Raw genomic sequence first — 16,424 nt, 5'->3', positions numbered from 1 at the left:
GTTTACGCTCTGTTACTACAGGTCCACTTAGGTTCACTCTCCGTTACTACAGGTCCACTCTCCGTTACTACAGGTCCACTCAGGTTCACTCTCCGTTACTACAGGTTCACTCTCCGTTACTACAGGTTCACCCTCCGTTACTACAGGTTCACCCTCCGTTACTACAGGTTCACTCAGGTTCACCCTCCGTTACCACAGGTTCACTCTCCGTTACCACAGGTTCACCCTCTGTTACCACAGGTTCACCCTCTGTTACCACAGGTTCACTCTCCGTTACCACAGGTTCACTCTCCGTTACCACAGGTTCACTCTCCGTTACTACAGGTTCACTCTCCGTTACCACAGGTTCACTCTCCGTTACAACAGGTTCACTCTCCGTTACAACAGGTTCACTCAGGTTCACTCTGTTACTACAGGCTCTCTCTCTGTTACTACAGGTTCACTCTCTGTTACTACAGGTCCACTCAGGTTCACCCTCCGTTACTACAGGTTCACTCTCCGTTACTACAGGTTCACCCTCTTTTACTACAGGTTCACTCTCCGTTACTACAGGTTCACTCTCTGTTACTACAGGTTCACTCTCCGTTACTACAGGTTCACTCTCCGTTACTACAGGTCCACTCAGGTTCACTCTCTGTTACTACAGGTTCACTCTCCGTTACTACAGGTTCACTCTCCGTTACTACAGGTTCACCCTCCGTTACTACAGGTTCACTCAGGTTCACTCTCCGTTACTACAGGTTCACTCTCCGTTACTACAGCTTCACTCTCCGCTACTACAGCTTCACTCTCCGCTACTACAGGTTCACTCTCCGTTACTACAGGTTCACTCTCCGTTACTACAGGTTCACTCTCTGTTACTACAGGTTCACTCTCCGTTACTACAGGTTCACTCTCCGTTACTACAGGTTCACTCTCCGTTACTACAGCTTCACTCTCCGTTACTACAGCTTCACTCTCCGCTACTACAGGTTCACTCTCCGTTACTACAGGTTCACTCTCCGTTACTACAGGTCACTGTGGCTCCTAGTTATTACATTATATATAGTCTTACAACCTCAGATCTAATTACCGTGGATTTACACCAGATTTGGCACACTATCTCAGAGCAACACGTTGTATATGAACCTTACATTTGGTCCCATTTTGGAGAGTCTAGATTAATTAATAATTATTAATAAATTATAATTATTAATTAAAACACAAGGTAAGATAAGCCTGTCAGGTACCTGTGGAAATCATGTCTCATAACTCATAACATTAATAGATAATGAACCAGGACAGCAGATTTTGTGTGTTATAGCGCCATCTATTGTGTACATGTATATGTATGATTTTTGCAATATGAGCTCCATCCATGTTTCTGTCTTTAACTTTTAAAGTTCAGGTTATTGAGATTCTGTTGATAACACATTTGTGTATGTCAGGTGAAAGTTCAGAGAGTCACTGGTTAGCAGTTAAATTCTGCATTAAGTATAAAATACTCCTTCTGACCTATACCTATACTGTGGCCCAACAGGATCTTGCTACAATCATACAACCCAGCTCAAGCTTTCAGATAATCCACCAGTGTTCCTTACTGTTTCTGTGCTGATGTTGCCTGCTTTAATACTTACACTGTTCTGTAGGGGTCTGATTACAGGACTGATTACTGGTTTCTGATTTGTACTGATTTGTCTCTCTAATCTACTTCCTTTACAGGTCGTACATCAGTCTACTCCTAAACACACCTTATTTTTTCTCCTTTCTTTTCTCTCTCTCCCCCATGTGTTAACTGCCCCCTGCTGTCTGCTCACCACTGCCACTTCATTCTCACCTAACTGCACAGCTGTGCATAAGACTGTTTATCAGCCCGAGCCTTCACATTTCACTCACAATCTTATAGTCTATGGCTTGATGTCATTTTTGTCACAGAACAACGAGAATTAAAAATAACAAGAGAGACAGCAGTGAAGTAAGAGCTGTCATTTGTTGTGCTATCCAGTGTCAGCTAGAGGAGGAGGGGGTGACCTTTTGAGTGTTGGTTACCGTGGGAGACTGAACCTAAGAACTTTTCTAGCAGTACTTTAGTACATGTGTTTACTGGAAAGCAAAACATGTATCTGAGGATGGGATTAGGAAGCGTGAAGAAAAGACTACCTTTCTGGAGGAGCTGATCCCTGTTTGAAGTTGTGAGGTTCTCCCATTGACTGGTCACTCTTGAAGGATACACAGCTGGATCCAGGGGAGTTTGGCCTTTCTGCAGTTCCACTAGAACCAGAAAGAAAGGGGTTTTAGAAATCTGATGAAATGAAGGTATTCTCACCACAAGTGAGTTTAAGTTAGCTGAACGTGTGACATAAATGGAGAACAAAGCAGGGATCAAAGAACTCTTAATAATGTTCTTTGGGTAATCATGTTTGACGTTGTTCAGACATTCCTCATGTAATTTAATGTTTATTGAGTCAGATGAAATCAGTCATTGTGTTCATGCATTTAACCTTCCACCCGTTCCGGTCAACGCCGCTGGGATGGACGCCCAGTGTAGGGATATACAGGAGAAATCCAAAACACCCGAGTTCACCCAAGTCAGCTCCCCAGTTCCACACTGCAGAGCTGACTGGAAACATGTATGTGAAGAGCTCAGGATCAGCAAGTAGAAGAGAGAGGACTACCTCTCTGAAGGAGCTGATCCCTCTTTGAGGTTGAGAGGTTCTAGCATTGCGTGGTCACTCTTAAAGGACACAGCATCAAGGCTTTTCTCTGGCCTTGCTCCGAATTGCTGGAACGTACTTCCTCTGGGTGTCTGAACAGCAGAGTCGCTCGTGGTCTTCAAACCCAGACTGAAGACCCTCCTCTTCCAAGAGTACTCGGGCGATGTGTAGTGTCCAGTATTATGGTCTCAATGTTGACTTTGGTGTTTAGTAGTATCTAAGCTTAAGAGGTATCTTTAGATTCTAGTCTATTCAAACTAGCTGAGGGTATTTTCAGAGTAAAGCAGTGAAGCACTTTTCTAGGTTGCTCTGGAGAAGAGCGTCTGCTAAATGCCTTAAATGTAAATGTTCCTTGTGCAGGAAACCAGGCTTATAGGTTGGTGTAGCTCTGGATTACACAGCACTCTAATTAGAAATCTTCTACTGAAAAGAAATACATAGTCCAGGTCCAAGATTTAACCTTCTCTGGGAGACTGAACCTAAGATCTTTTCTAGTAGTACAATATTACATGTGTTTACTGGAAAGCAAAACATGTATCTGATGATGGGATTAGGAAGTGGGAAGAAAAGACTACTTTTCTGGAGGAGCTGATCCCTGTTTGAAGTTGTGAGGTTCTCCCATTGACTGGTCACTCTTGAAGGATACACAGCTGGATCCAGGGGAGTTTGACCTGTCTGCAGTTCCACTAGAACCAGAAAGAAAGGGGTTTAAGAACTCTTTTTTTCACCACAATACACCATCTAAAAGAATGATTCTGCACCTTCATCCATTACCCGCAGACAAAGATAGAGAGGAGTTCAGATGTGGACACATGAAGGACAAGGTGCTGTACATTCTGGGATCTGCAGGAATTCACCATGATCTTGCCATCTCCTTTGAGAACTCACTGGTCACTCCATCTACAGAAGCTGGAAGACTTGGTGTAGTCATGCATGATCAGTTATTGTTCTCAACTTACATTGCAAATCTGACTCGGTCGTGCAGATTTATCCTCTTTAACATCCGGAGAATTCCACCCTTCATCTCTAGAGAGTCGCCTAGGTGCTTATACAGTCTCTCATCACGTCAAGACTTGATTACTGCAGCTCTCTTCCGTCTGGTCTCCCTTTGCGCTCCATCAGACCCCAGCAGCTTATCCAGAACACAGCGGCACGGGTCATCTTCAACTTTTCTAAATTCAGCCAGGTTCAGCTCCTCTGCTGCGTTCTCCTCACTGGCTTCCTGTAGCTGCTACCCTCATCAGATTTAGACCCCTGACTCTGACCTACAAAGCCAAGATGGGAGAAGCTCCTCCATACTTGATGCTAATGGTCAAAAGCCCATCTGCACCAAGAGCCCCTTCCAGCCTGAAGTAGGACCCGCCATCCCTCAAGGTCCATGGAATTCAAGCATCAAGGCTTTTCTCTGTCCTTGCTCCGAATTGCTGGAACGTACTTCCTCTGGCACTCTCAGCACTCTAATTAGAAATCCTCTACTGAAAAGAAATATATAGTCCAGGTCCAAGATTTAACCTTCTCTGGGAGACTGAACCTAAGATCTTTTCTAGTAGTACATTAGTACATGTGTTTACTGGAAAGCAAAACATGTATCTGAGGATGGGATTAGGAAGCGTGAAGAAAAGACTACCTTTCTGGAGGAGCTGATCCCTGTTTGAAGTTGTGAGGTTCTCCCATTGACTGGTCACTCTTGAAGGATACACAGCTGGATCCAGGGGAGTTTGGCCTTTCTGCAGTTCCACTAGAACCAGAAAGAAAGGGGTTTTAGAAATCTGATGAAATGAAGGTATTCTCACCACAAGTGAGTTTAAGTTAGCTGAACGTGTGACATAAATGGAGAACAAAGCAGGGATCAAAGAACTCTTAATAATGTTCTTTGGTTAATTATGTTTGACGTTGTTCAGACATTCCTCATGTAATTTAATGTTTATTGAGTCAGATGAAATCAGTCATTGTGTTCATGCATTTAACCTTCCACCCGTTCCGGTCAACGCCGCTGGGATGGACGCCCAGTGTAGGGATAAACAGGAGAAACCCAAAACACCCGAGTTCACCCAAGTCAGCTCCCCAGTTCCACACTGCAGAGCTGACTGGAAACATGTATGTGAAGAGCTCAGGATCAGCAAGTAGAAGAGAGAGGACTACCTCTCTGAAGGAGCTGATCCCTCTTTGAGGTTGAGAGGTTCTAGCATTGCGTGGTCACTCTTCAAGGATACACAGCTGGATCCAGGGGAGTTTGGCCTTTCTGCAGTTCCACTAGAACTAGAAAGAAAGGGGTTTAAGAACTCTTTTTTCACCACAATACACCATCTAAAAGAATGATTCTGCACCTTTATCCATTACCCAAGATAAAGAAAGGTGAAACAATGGAATTAGAAACACAGTCCAACTGGGTCCCAGTAACAACACCTCTGCAAACCCACTCAGAATCACAGTACTCCAAGGGATGAGCTATACAACTCTGCTGATGTTCAACGTCACTAGCATATGAGGACAACTCTATTTAAGCTTAAGAAGAGGGAGACTTATTAGGACAAAGAAAATGTGTTGCTCCGGGTTATTAAGTAAATAAAAATATTAAACTGTTCACTTTACTGGATTTCTAATCATTAGTAACAGAATGTAAAACAGCTAATCTGAATGAATGTAAACTCCAGACAGACAAACAGAACACACTAAGAAAAAACTTGTTGACCACATAGACAACAAGGGCTGAGCAAGGACAACATAAATGAAAGACAGGAAGGTCTGGAGAGTTTTACAAATAGTTACCTTTCAATCTCATCTTGGTCCTCCTGGAGACTCATTTCAGAGGATATATTTTTCCCACACTCCACTGCCATCCTTTCAGGAAGGTTAACCTGTAGAACATCAAACATCAGCCCTGCCAGGATTGGTTAATCCTTTCAGCTCCATCTGGTGGGAAAGCAGGGGGGGAGAGATATGGTAAACAAATTAAATAATAATATCAAAAGAAATTTCACAGGCAAACTCCATCAGTAGTGTCAGATTAGGATAATCTCCCATACTGAGTTTATATTCCTAATCTGCTGCTCTGCATCTAATTAAACCAGACTATTTACACTCTGTAAGGAAACAGGTCTGTTCTGTAAGCACCGATGATGTCCATGATACACTCAGAAAAGTCTACTTTTAAACAATTGTGTGTGTGTGTGTGGGGGGGGCATCTTAGTTTACTTTTAGTTAGAACCTACGGTGCTACAGTGGATCCACAGATTAGAGCCTCACTACTGATGAACATACAGTGGGTAGTGTAAACGGTTCAGTTAAAGGGTCACAGTAACTTTGCTTCAACAACAGTATTATAAACACAACTCAGAATGATGGGAGACACTGTGGAGCTCCATATAACTCCCCCTTCTAAAGCAGAGGACCTGCCTCTGTGGTTGAAGGAGCTGAATTTAAAACATCCACCCTAACTGTTCGTATGCTCTTACCATGGAGGAGAAACTCTATTATGAAGCTCCAGTAAAAAGGATGCATCAGGGTTCTTGTGAGGCTCTTATGTAGTTTTACACTTAGGCTAGCGTATTGTCTGACAACCTTACAAGCACCTGATGTGTTCGCTTTAATAGAGTTTCACCAAATCAAATAATCACAAACACAGAAACTCATTTAGTAGGCTAAGAACATTTAGTATACAACACCCCGAAACTGCTGTTTGAGGCCATGGGATCTTTAGAGGCCAAAATCTAAACTCTAATTATTTTACTAGGTTATTAATCAATTGCATTGATTGATTTACTGTTTACTGTAAAATAAAATAAAAAAACATCAAATGTTTCCTTGATAATTTAAGTAATTTAAATGGATTTTGCATGAGCCAATGCTTGTTCTCTGAACTGCGGACCCAGTAAAGTGCTGTATTAGTCCAGTCCAGTGGTGGAATAGGAGGATGACTTATGGGGCTCAAGTCCTGGATGTTCGGGCCAAAAACCTGCAATGTTAAAAAAATAAATAAATAAATAAATAAATAAAAAAACAACTTTAAAAATAACTTTGTTGTTTCTCCTCACTGTCTCTGACTGGGCTGGCAAAATAAAAGCCCCAAACGTTTAGGGAAATCATTGCCATCTAGTGGTTGAGAGAGTTGTGTCGTCAATGATTCAGTCTGTCATCTCAGTGAGCAAGGTTGGATATACAGGTAGCTGAAGCAGAGCCAGGTCAAGTTGGGTATCTAGCTAAGGTGGCTAACTACGGATATATATATATATATCCGTATATATTTCTTATTTTTTTTAAGAAAATAACCCAAACCCCTTACCCACAGAAAACAATGTGTCAGGTGAGTCAGCAGAGAGGGAGGGACCTGTTTAGCTTAATTAAACATTAGAGGTTCACACACTGGGACACTGGCTAACCTCAGAACTCCTGGACTACAGCTCTGGTTTACATTAGTGGAAGTTAACTGTGAACACAGTGGATGTGAATACATAACACAACCTCATAGCCTTGACAAAACAGAGCTGTAGTTACTGTGCTGAAACTAACTTAAGATTCTACCATTTGATTAACTTTATATAATATTAAAATGACAAATTGCCTAAATGTGAATAATTCTGTTTATACATTCCTATTAACCTGTGCACTCCTACTAAATGTAGCATCTCTGCAAAACCCTGCTAGTTCACTGAAAATATAGTTTGTGTTTGGGCAAATGTGAATATTTCATTATGTTTGTATTTAAAAACAGAATTGTGAAGTCATGAACATACTTGAACATAAATATAATTTGTAGTATTTTAGTAAGAAAACACTGCTTATCTTATAGGTATTACCCAGCTACTCCAGCACAATTATGAAAATTAGTACACACACCTGTGAGTCCTGGGCAATGCAGAACAACAGCTTCTACAGGTCAATTTCTGCCCATCTGGTCCACTGAGAAAACCTTTTCTATGGATATAAATAAAAATGATCAATGCAGTGCTTCAGTTTATCTAAAAAAACACATGGAAGCTTTAACAGTCACTTATCTTCTGCCTTATTAACATATTCAAATAAGTTAATAAACACTGCGCTTGGACAGCTAATAGCTCATATACTATAGATTATTATTAATTTGGTTGGATGCAAGCCCATTCACACCCACCTGCTATTAAGCAAAAATGGATTTCATTTTCATTTTTAATTTGGTCAGAAATTGTAGCAGCTATGATCAACCTGACCAAGCTGGACCATGCGGTCATTTGTAATCCATTAAATGAAATGTAAATTTGATAATTTCTGGGGGGAAATACTTATATTAGCCAGTATCTGAATACTACACTTCAACACTGTGTTATACCGTGTTACACTAAACACCAGTTACTCCCACAATGCTCTACTGCTGTTAAAGAGCTGAACAGCACAGAAATATCACATATTATGATTCATCATCTATAAACACACTAATGATGCACACGGTTTACTGTGCGCGCACTAAAGCTCTGGCATTTAGCTTCGCTGTTCTGTCTGTGGTGAGGAGAATGTCTGAGCTTCCTGATGGTTTCATATGTAGAAAACTGTGCATCAAACCCATGTGTGCACACATCTGTTAAATTAAAAGATCATAAATGTATGGATTTCTTATTGTTAGGCTTCTTTAAAAGGGGAACATTGAGAAGCCAGTGTGCCTAACACCGGAAACCGGCTTCTCTCGTTTTACTTTCGCTTTTATTTTTGCAGTTATTTTCTTCTTTAGCTGAAATATAATTTATTACACACAATATCTGTATACAACACCTGCCTTTATCATTTTCATCATTCTGATTAAATATCACTGCACTACACCGTTTTCTCAGTGCAGCTCGTGTGGCTTGTAAGTTCACCACAGCTCCACAGTAATATTCAGGCTTCACTTGGTATATGTCTTTGTACATCATATTTAGACACTTATTACAGCTGCATTTTACCATTCCTACCTTCTCCTTTATTATTGAGCTTCAAACGACTGCCTGTTCCAGATGGACTACATCACGTCTTCAGGTGTTTCTGCTGTGTGGAATAAATGAGATTATAATACTATAGGAGATGGCTCGTGCGTATGGCTCGTATGTATGTAAATGAGAAGGTAGTAACGGGCAGATTCTTTTTTTAGTTTCGTTTTTCTTGTGAAGAAAACCTCTCCTTCCTGTTTCCTCCCGCCCCCTCACTTTCCTGTACTTTACATGTACAGCCCAGAGCTCAGTCTGATCTGTAATAATTGACAGACTCAGAGAGCCCCTAAGGGCATGTTCAGTTGTTTATGGCTGTGTGAGATTAAGATGATTGTTGCAGTTTTATATAATAGATGCTTTGAATTTAGTTGATCATTTATATATGAACAATATTTATTGCAATAAAGGGTCAGCTGAGTTCCATTTGAGATGAATGGGGACTAAAAGGGACCTTTACTGAGAGGGTCTTGCAGGCCTAACTGCACTAACTGTTGGGAATCTTCATCAGGATATCAGATTCAATAAGCATAACAGATTTTTTTTTATGTTTTCTATTTGTCTTAAGTGCCCTCCATGCACAAATGCAAATATACGTCTACTGTCTCTCTTTTCTCGTAGAAAGATTTCAGTTCCCGTAGATTTTATTTACATATGCAGAACAGATAGGTACAACCTCTGCCGGTGCTGCCAGAGAGTGTGATTATGCTCTGTACATGTGCTTAATAACCTTGATAAAATCTTAGTAACATTTGACAACATAAACATGTTTTAAAAAATAAAAAATGTTTATTCTGACCAATATAATAATCAAAAATAATTTAAGTGTACCTGATACTTATACCACAATCCTAACAGCAGCTCACAGATATGTTAAAGAATCATGGAATCCATAAATATTCCAATAGAAAATATGAGACTCAAAAATACAAATGATCTCTTTCACTACTATAAACAAACCAAGAGAACGAAAGAAAAAAATAAAGTGTGGGGGAATATCATCTTAGGTATACAGTAACTATGTGACACTGAATAAAGCCTGAACTGTGGACCTTGTCCTCTTACATCACCACTTTACTGAGTTACACATTAGTGTTTAGAAAGAGCTCTTAGAGTGAAGTCAGGAACTCGTTTAGTGTGCTGTACATTTATCTGTCTACTCCTGGGTGGACAACCATGGCCTGAAAAATAAATAAATAAATAAATAAATAAATAAATAAATGAATAAATTAATTAATAAATAAATTAATACACTGAACTGTGCAGAAATCATGCCCTCCAGGACTGGAGCAGCCCTGATCTACACACTAAAAGTGCACTTAGACAAATGTCTTCCACATTTCCAGCAATCAGAACATCAAATGAACCAGCATCCATCATCTAAATCTTCACCCAAACTTCCATCCTGGGTGTATCCACAACAGTCACACACTTTCTCACCTCAGCTTCACAAACTGCTGTACAAGGCCCAGCTTTCTCCATCTGAGACTTTATGAGGAAGAATCTGAGCCTGCTCTGTAGGTGAAGGAGTAACTACTCCAGCTCCTTCTTCAGCCTGCTGTAGTTCAGCACTGCTTACACAGGCTTCAGTGGGATCAGTCCCAGTAGTAGAAACCTGCTAATCTGCTGTATCCTTCAGTGTAACTGATTATTGGAGTTATTCCTTCTGCCAACAGCGAAGTTTCAAACCCCTCTCCCTCAAGCAGAGACTTGAACTATGGACCAATATAGTGAAGATTAACATGACTGCCACCTACTGTGCAAACCTAGTATTGTACATCTGGTAAGGACATTGTTTATGGATGAATTGCACTTTTTAATGTAGTCATTAGTATGTAAACACCCATATTCAGAGGAGGGGGCTTACTGCCAATAGAATTGGACTCTGGAGCAGATAAACATAAACCTATTGCCATCATGCATGATACTTTTTTAATACCCTCGATTTCAGAAGAAACAATCAATCAGCAGGTGTCCCAATACTTTTGTCCATATAAAAACATGGCATACATCATGCAACTCCCAGCCTGAAAATAATTCCCACTCAGTCCCTAGAGTCTGCTCAGAATGACCTCTAGTGGAGCGTCTGTGTTATTACATTATTCGAGCATCAGATGAGTGGAAGTTCTGAAAACCGGACAGTTGGATAACTGAGCTGTGAGGTTGTGTTTTGTGGGGAGGAAAAGAGGAGGAACACTGAGGAGGCTGAACAGTATTCTCTACACAGACGTAATTCAAGCAGGGTTGAGACACCTGTGTGTTCTCTACAATAAGAGACACTTTGAGGCTTAAACAGTCTGCTTGTTAAACCCTGGTGAAGATGATTATCAGAGGAGAGAAACCTTCAGAAAAACAGGCTTGTGCTGAAAGAAGAAGGTCAGCTTTACTGATGTGACAGGCTGAGAAGATTCTCGGAGGGAAAACTGTAGTGCTGTTGTAATGCTTCTACGTTACGTCCTACCTCAAATTATCAGAAATTAACATAAAGCTTTAATGTAACATCAAATAAACACTACAATTCAATAACATTTCAACCTCATCTTGAACTCCAGCAGTGTTATTAATGGTAACATATACATTTAAGTGCACGTTTGTTACCTTTCTATTTTGTGTTTATAAATGATCAATGCTGCATATTAGCACATATGTGGCAAATATACTGCATGTTCATGATTATGTGCTAAAAAACAAAGAAAAAAGCTAGAACATCAAATTGCTATGTACAGGCGGTGCTAGGCTGTGCTAACATGGAGCTTTTCCACAGTAGTTTTGCTTCTAATCAGGCCGCAACTCAAGAGTCAAGATGTGGTGACAGAAAATATACCACCTTTAGGAGGAAACTAAAAGAACCAGGTGAAGGGTTCGGTTACTGCCATGCTTTTGTAGTAAATCCATCAACCCATTAAACACCAGGCTGATGGTTCGGTAACTGTGGGCCGTGTGCCTGTGAAAGGTGCTGGATCCACATCGGAGCAACAGCGACTCTACCTCACATTTTACAGATTTACAGCCAAATACCACAAATACCACCTTCAGAGGCCTGTAGAGGGCGTAGAGTAGAGGGCGCTGTTCTGGCTCTTTAGTGAATGTGCACTGATTTACACTGGAACTCAACTGTCCCAGACTCCTGCTCATCTCAGTCACATCTCTGCTCTCCACCTTCCTACTGAGCAATAACCTCTCCTGTTGACGTGAGTGGAGGCAGTGAGTGCTGAGGTGAGTGGAGGCAGTGAGTGCTGAGGTGAGTGGAGGCGGTGAGTGCTGAGGTGAGTGGAGGCGGTGAGTGCTGAGGTGAGTGGAGGCGGTGAGTGCTGAGGTGAGTGGAGGCAGTGAGTGGAGGCAGTGAGTGCTGAGGTGAGTGGAGGCAGTGAGTGCTGAGGTGAGTGGAGGCAGTGAGTGGAGGCAGTGAGAGCTTATTGGTTCTGAAGTCAGTAAAAGGGAGGGGAAGGCAGAACTTTCTGTTTGAGAAGGTTCATCACTCTGAACACATTCCACACAAACACCAGTTAAACCTCAACATTACCCAGCTCTCACTACTTCTCACACTGCACCTCACACTGCTGCTGCTCACACTGCTGCTGCTCACACTGCTGCTGCTCACACTGCACCTCTCACTACTGCTGCTGCTCTCACTACTGCTGCTCACACTGCACCTCTCACTACTGCTGCTGCTCTCACTACTGCTGCTCACACTGCACCTCTCACTACTGCTGCTGCTCTCACTACTGCTCACACTGCTGCTGCTCTCACTACTGCTGCTCACACTGCACCTCTCACTACTGCTGCTGCTCTCACTACTGCTGCTCACACTGCACCTCTCACTACTGCTGCTGCTCTCACTACTGCTGCTCACACTGCACCTCTCACTACTGCTGCTGCTCTCACTACTGCTCACACTGCTGCTGCTCTCACTACTGCTGCTCACACTGCACCTCTCACTACTGCTGCTGCTCTCACTACTGCTCACACTGCTGCTGCTCTCACTGCTGCTGCTGCTCTCACTGCTGCTCACACTGCTGCTGCTCACACTGCACCTCTCACTGCTGCTCACACTGCACCTCTCACTGCTGCTCACACTGCACCTCTCACTACTGCTCACACTGCACCTCTCACTACTGCTCACACTGCACCTCTCACTACTGCTGCTCTCACTGCTGCTCACACTGCTGCTCACACTGCACCTCTCACTACTGCTGCTCTCACTACTGCTCACACTGCTGCTGCTCACACTTCTGCTCTCACTACTGCTGCTCACGCTGCTGCTGCTCACACTGCTGCTGCTCACACTTCTGCTCTCACTACTGCTGCTCACGCTGCTGCTGCTCACGCTGCTGCTGCTCACACTTCTGCTCTCACTGAAGCTTTCACTACTGCTCACACTACTGCTGCTCACACTGCTGCTCTCACTACTGCTGCTCACACTGCTGCTCTCACTACTGCTGCTCACGCTGCTGCTGCTCACACTTCTGCTCTCACTGAAGCTTTCACTACTGCTCACACTACTGCTGCTCACACTGCTGCTCACACTACTGCTCACACTACTGCTCTCACTACTGCTGCTCACACTGCTGCTCTCACTACTGCTGCTCACACTGCTGCTCTCACTACTGCTGCTCACACTGCTGCTCACACTGCTGCTCTTAGCTACAGTTAGCCAGTTTAGCTGAAAGCTAGGGCCGCTAAACCTTAGCTAACGGTGTTACACGGCTCTGTGTGCCAGACAGGTGAGCTTATTTCTGTTAGCTAATCATAAAATATACATATATCAAGCAGAATGAGCGGTTAACTCATAGAGCAGGTATCAAAGAATAACCCACATAAGAGGGAGATGGAGAAGAAGTTCAAAGTGTAAATACAAAACACCTCAAATTAAACTATTGGAGTAGGTTCAGTTCATCCCGTGGTCGAAAACACATTTTAACAATAATAAAAATAATCATCATAATAACTGACAACAGTCATACCTTCCATACACTTTTCTCGCTCCATCGGGTCATGGCACGTTGCTTGGCAGTTCAAAGAAGGGAAATATACCTTTGTCAGAATTGTTAAATTACACTCCATCAGTCAGTGATGTCGTATTTACACGGGGATAACTCGGAATTATAGATGAACCAAGGGTTTAGCAGGTGTGTCTTTGCGTCGTTACGTGAAACTCCTCTCGTTACGGTTCGAACGTAATAAAAACTGAATCATTTCGTTTTAAACATTGTAAACTGCATTCGATCTGCGAGTGAGGTCGTATTTACTAGTAGGAAACTCGAAATTCTAGATGCGATGTGTAATTGTGGTATAAAAATAAATATATATACATACATCATGCAGAATTAGCGGTAAACTCATAGAGAAAGAATCAAAGAATAACACATTAAAGAGGGAGCTGGAGGAGAAGATCAAGATGGAAATAAATAGCACTTAAAACTTAGCTATTGCAGTTGGTTCATTTCAACCTGTGGTCGAAAACACATTTTAATAATAATAAAAATAATCATAATAATGTTCTACAACTAAGTTATGTTCTAAAACAGCTCAACCAGGTGACGGGTGTTTGGTTTAATAAGTAGGGTTGGATTTGTTGTCTAATATTTTCTATTTTATTATTAAAATAGTCCATAAAAACATGACTGGTTAAAGATGTTGGGATCTGGGGTTGAGAATCTGCCTGGCTATTAGTGAGTTTAGAGATCTCACTAAAAATAACTCTGGGATTGTTTTTCTCGATCAGCGAGGCCAGATACGCTGAGCGAGCTTTAATGAGTGCCTTTCTATACTGACTAAGGCTGTCCTTCCACGCAGAGTGGAACACCTCTAGTTTGGTCGTCCGCCATTTATGCTCTAGTTTCCGCACTGTTAGTTTTAAGGTACGAGTATGATCACTGGACCACGGTGTGAGCCTTTTTTGCCTCATTATTTTATTCTTAAACGGTGCTACTTTGTCTAGAGTTGATCGTAGGGTATTTTCTAGATCGTTTGTTAATTTAACTAGCTCAGTTTGGTCTGACGGAGAGTTTTAGTATATTGTACAGCTGTCATTGGTGTTATTGTGCGCTTTAGACAGTGTTGGGAAGACAAATTAACATTTTGCCTTAGATGTAGCTCAAAGGAGATTAGACAATGATCCGATATTACTGAGCTTTGAGGTAGAATATTAAGCTGATCAATGCCAACACCCAGGGTCAGGACTAAATCTAGGGTATGATTACAGTAATGTGTGGGTCCAGTTACGTTTTGTATAATGCCAACAGAATCTAAGATTGATACAAACGCCTTTGTTAATGGATCGTCTGCTTTTTCAAAGTGAATATTAAAATCTCCTACTATTATAACTTTGTCACTGCACACTGCCAAGTCTGCAGAAGAATTACTGAATTCTTTTAAAAATTCAGAGTAGGGCCCTGGAGGCCTATAAATATTAATCAGTGAGAAAACATTTTTATTTGTGGTCGGATTTGATATATTAATGTAGATAAGCTCAAAAGAAGTGAAGGTGTTACAGTGTTTTTGAATAATCTCTAGTGTATTCTGATAGATTATACATACTCCACCTCCTCTGCCTGATGATCTAGGGCTATGTACATATTTATAGCCTGTGGGGGTGGCTTCATTTAGAGCTATATATTGATCAGGTCTAATCCAGGTTTCGGTTAGCGCTAGCATTAGCCTTAGCTTTCCGGCTGTGCCGCCGAGACGTCACCCATTCGCCCCGCTGCGAGGGCTCTAACTCCGGAGTGGGGGGGTGGTGCTAGCTCTCCCTGAGGCAACGGGGGCTGCTACCAGTGACTCCTGCTCTCTATCCCCGTGATGCACACCTCTAACTGCTCCACCTTTTCCACCAGAGAGCTAACTAACTCACATTTAGTGCAAACACTATCATTATCACTAGCGGTGGGAAAAGGGTCTAGACTAAACATGCCACACTTCTCACACTCAAAAAGCCCAGCAACAGCCTTAATAAAATACAAACTTACCGCTTTCAGCTGATTTAGGCACCGAAATAAAGGTTGTTGTAGGGGTACTCCGCTTTTTGTTTTGTCTTTTTGATAAACCTGTGGACTGTAAACACGATCTAAAAGCAGTTACGACGAAAAGCGCTAGAAAGTGACAGAAAGCAGAAAGAACAAGCTAAACACGGAGACAGTGATTCCTCCAAGGACCGGGTCTGGAGTCAGGATTTCCCACAAGCGTTAACGGCAGAGCAAGGCAGAGTACACCACAGAGCTTCTAATGCTTTCCCAGTATCACTGAAACAAGAAGGACAAGATGTAAATAGAAAACAGCCAAAATCAGTACTTACAGTACTTACAGTTTCACCTGTGGTCGAAAACACTTTCTAATAATAATAATAATAATAATAATCATAATATTAACTGGCAACAATCACACCTTTCATACACTTTTCTCGCTCCATCGGGTCATGGCACGTTGCTTGGCAGTTCAAAGAAGGGAAATATACCTTTGTCAGAATTGTTAAATTACACTCCATCAGTCAGTGATGTCGTATTTACACGGGGATAACTCGGAATTATAGATGAACCAAGGGTTTAGCAGGTGTGTCTTTGCGTCGTTACGTGAAACTCCTCTCGTTACGGTTCGAACGTAATAAAAACTGAATCATTTCGTTTTAAACATTGTAAACTGCATTCGATCTGCGAGTGAGGTCGTATTTACTAGTAGGAAACTCGAAATTCTAGATGCGATGTGTAATTGTGGTATAAAAATAAATATATATACATACATCATGCAGAATTAGCGGTAAACTCATAGAGAAAGAATCAAAGAATAACACATTAAAGAGGGA

At 41.8% G+C, this 16,424-nt stretch overlaps 1 protein-coding gene across 1 annotated transcript in view; it reads right to left on the bottom strand.

Annotated features, from left to right (window-relative positions):
• The window catches only part of LOC140538950 (uncharacterized), a 110,994-nt gene extending 102,229 nt beyond the window's left edge, over window positions 1–8,765 (bottom strand). The window contains exons 1-7 of the mRNA XM_072661509.1: window positions 8,615–8,765; window positions 7,530–7,607; window positions 5,463–5,606; window positions 4,836–4,952; window positions 4,321–4,431; window positions 3,269–3,379; window positions 2,140–2,250 (exon numbers count right to left, since the gene is read on the bottom strand). Of these exons, the coding sequence (XP_072517610.1) occupies window positions 2,140–2,250; window positions 3,269–3,379; window positions 4,321–4,431; window positions 4,836–4,952; window positions 5,463–5,569 (557 nt within the window). The 5' untranslated portion in view covers window positions 5,570–5,606; window positions 7,530–7,607; window positions 8,615–8,765. The remainder of the gene's footprint in view (window positions 1–2,139; window positions 2,251–3,268; window positions 3,380–4,320; window positions 4,432–4,835; window positions 4,953–5,462; window positions 5,607–7,529; window positions 7,608–8,614) is intronic.
• Window positions 8,766–16,424: the final 7,659 nt, after the last annotated feature.

Source organism: Salminus brasiliensis, chromosome 18, assembly GCF_030463535.1.
Source record: "Salminus brasiliensis chromosome 18, fSalBra1.hap2, whole genome shotgun sequence".
NCBI classification, from domain to species: Eukaryota; Metazoa; Chordata; class Actinopteri; order Characiformes; family Bryconidae; genus Salminus; species Salminus brasiliensis.
The sequence above is the reverse complement of the archived record's forward strand: the minus strand, read 5'-3'. Positions and strand labels throughout refer to the sequence as shown.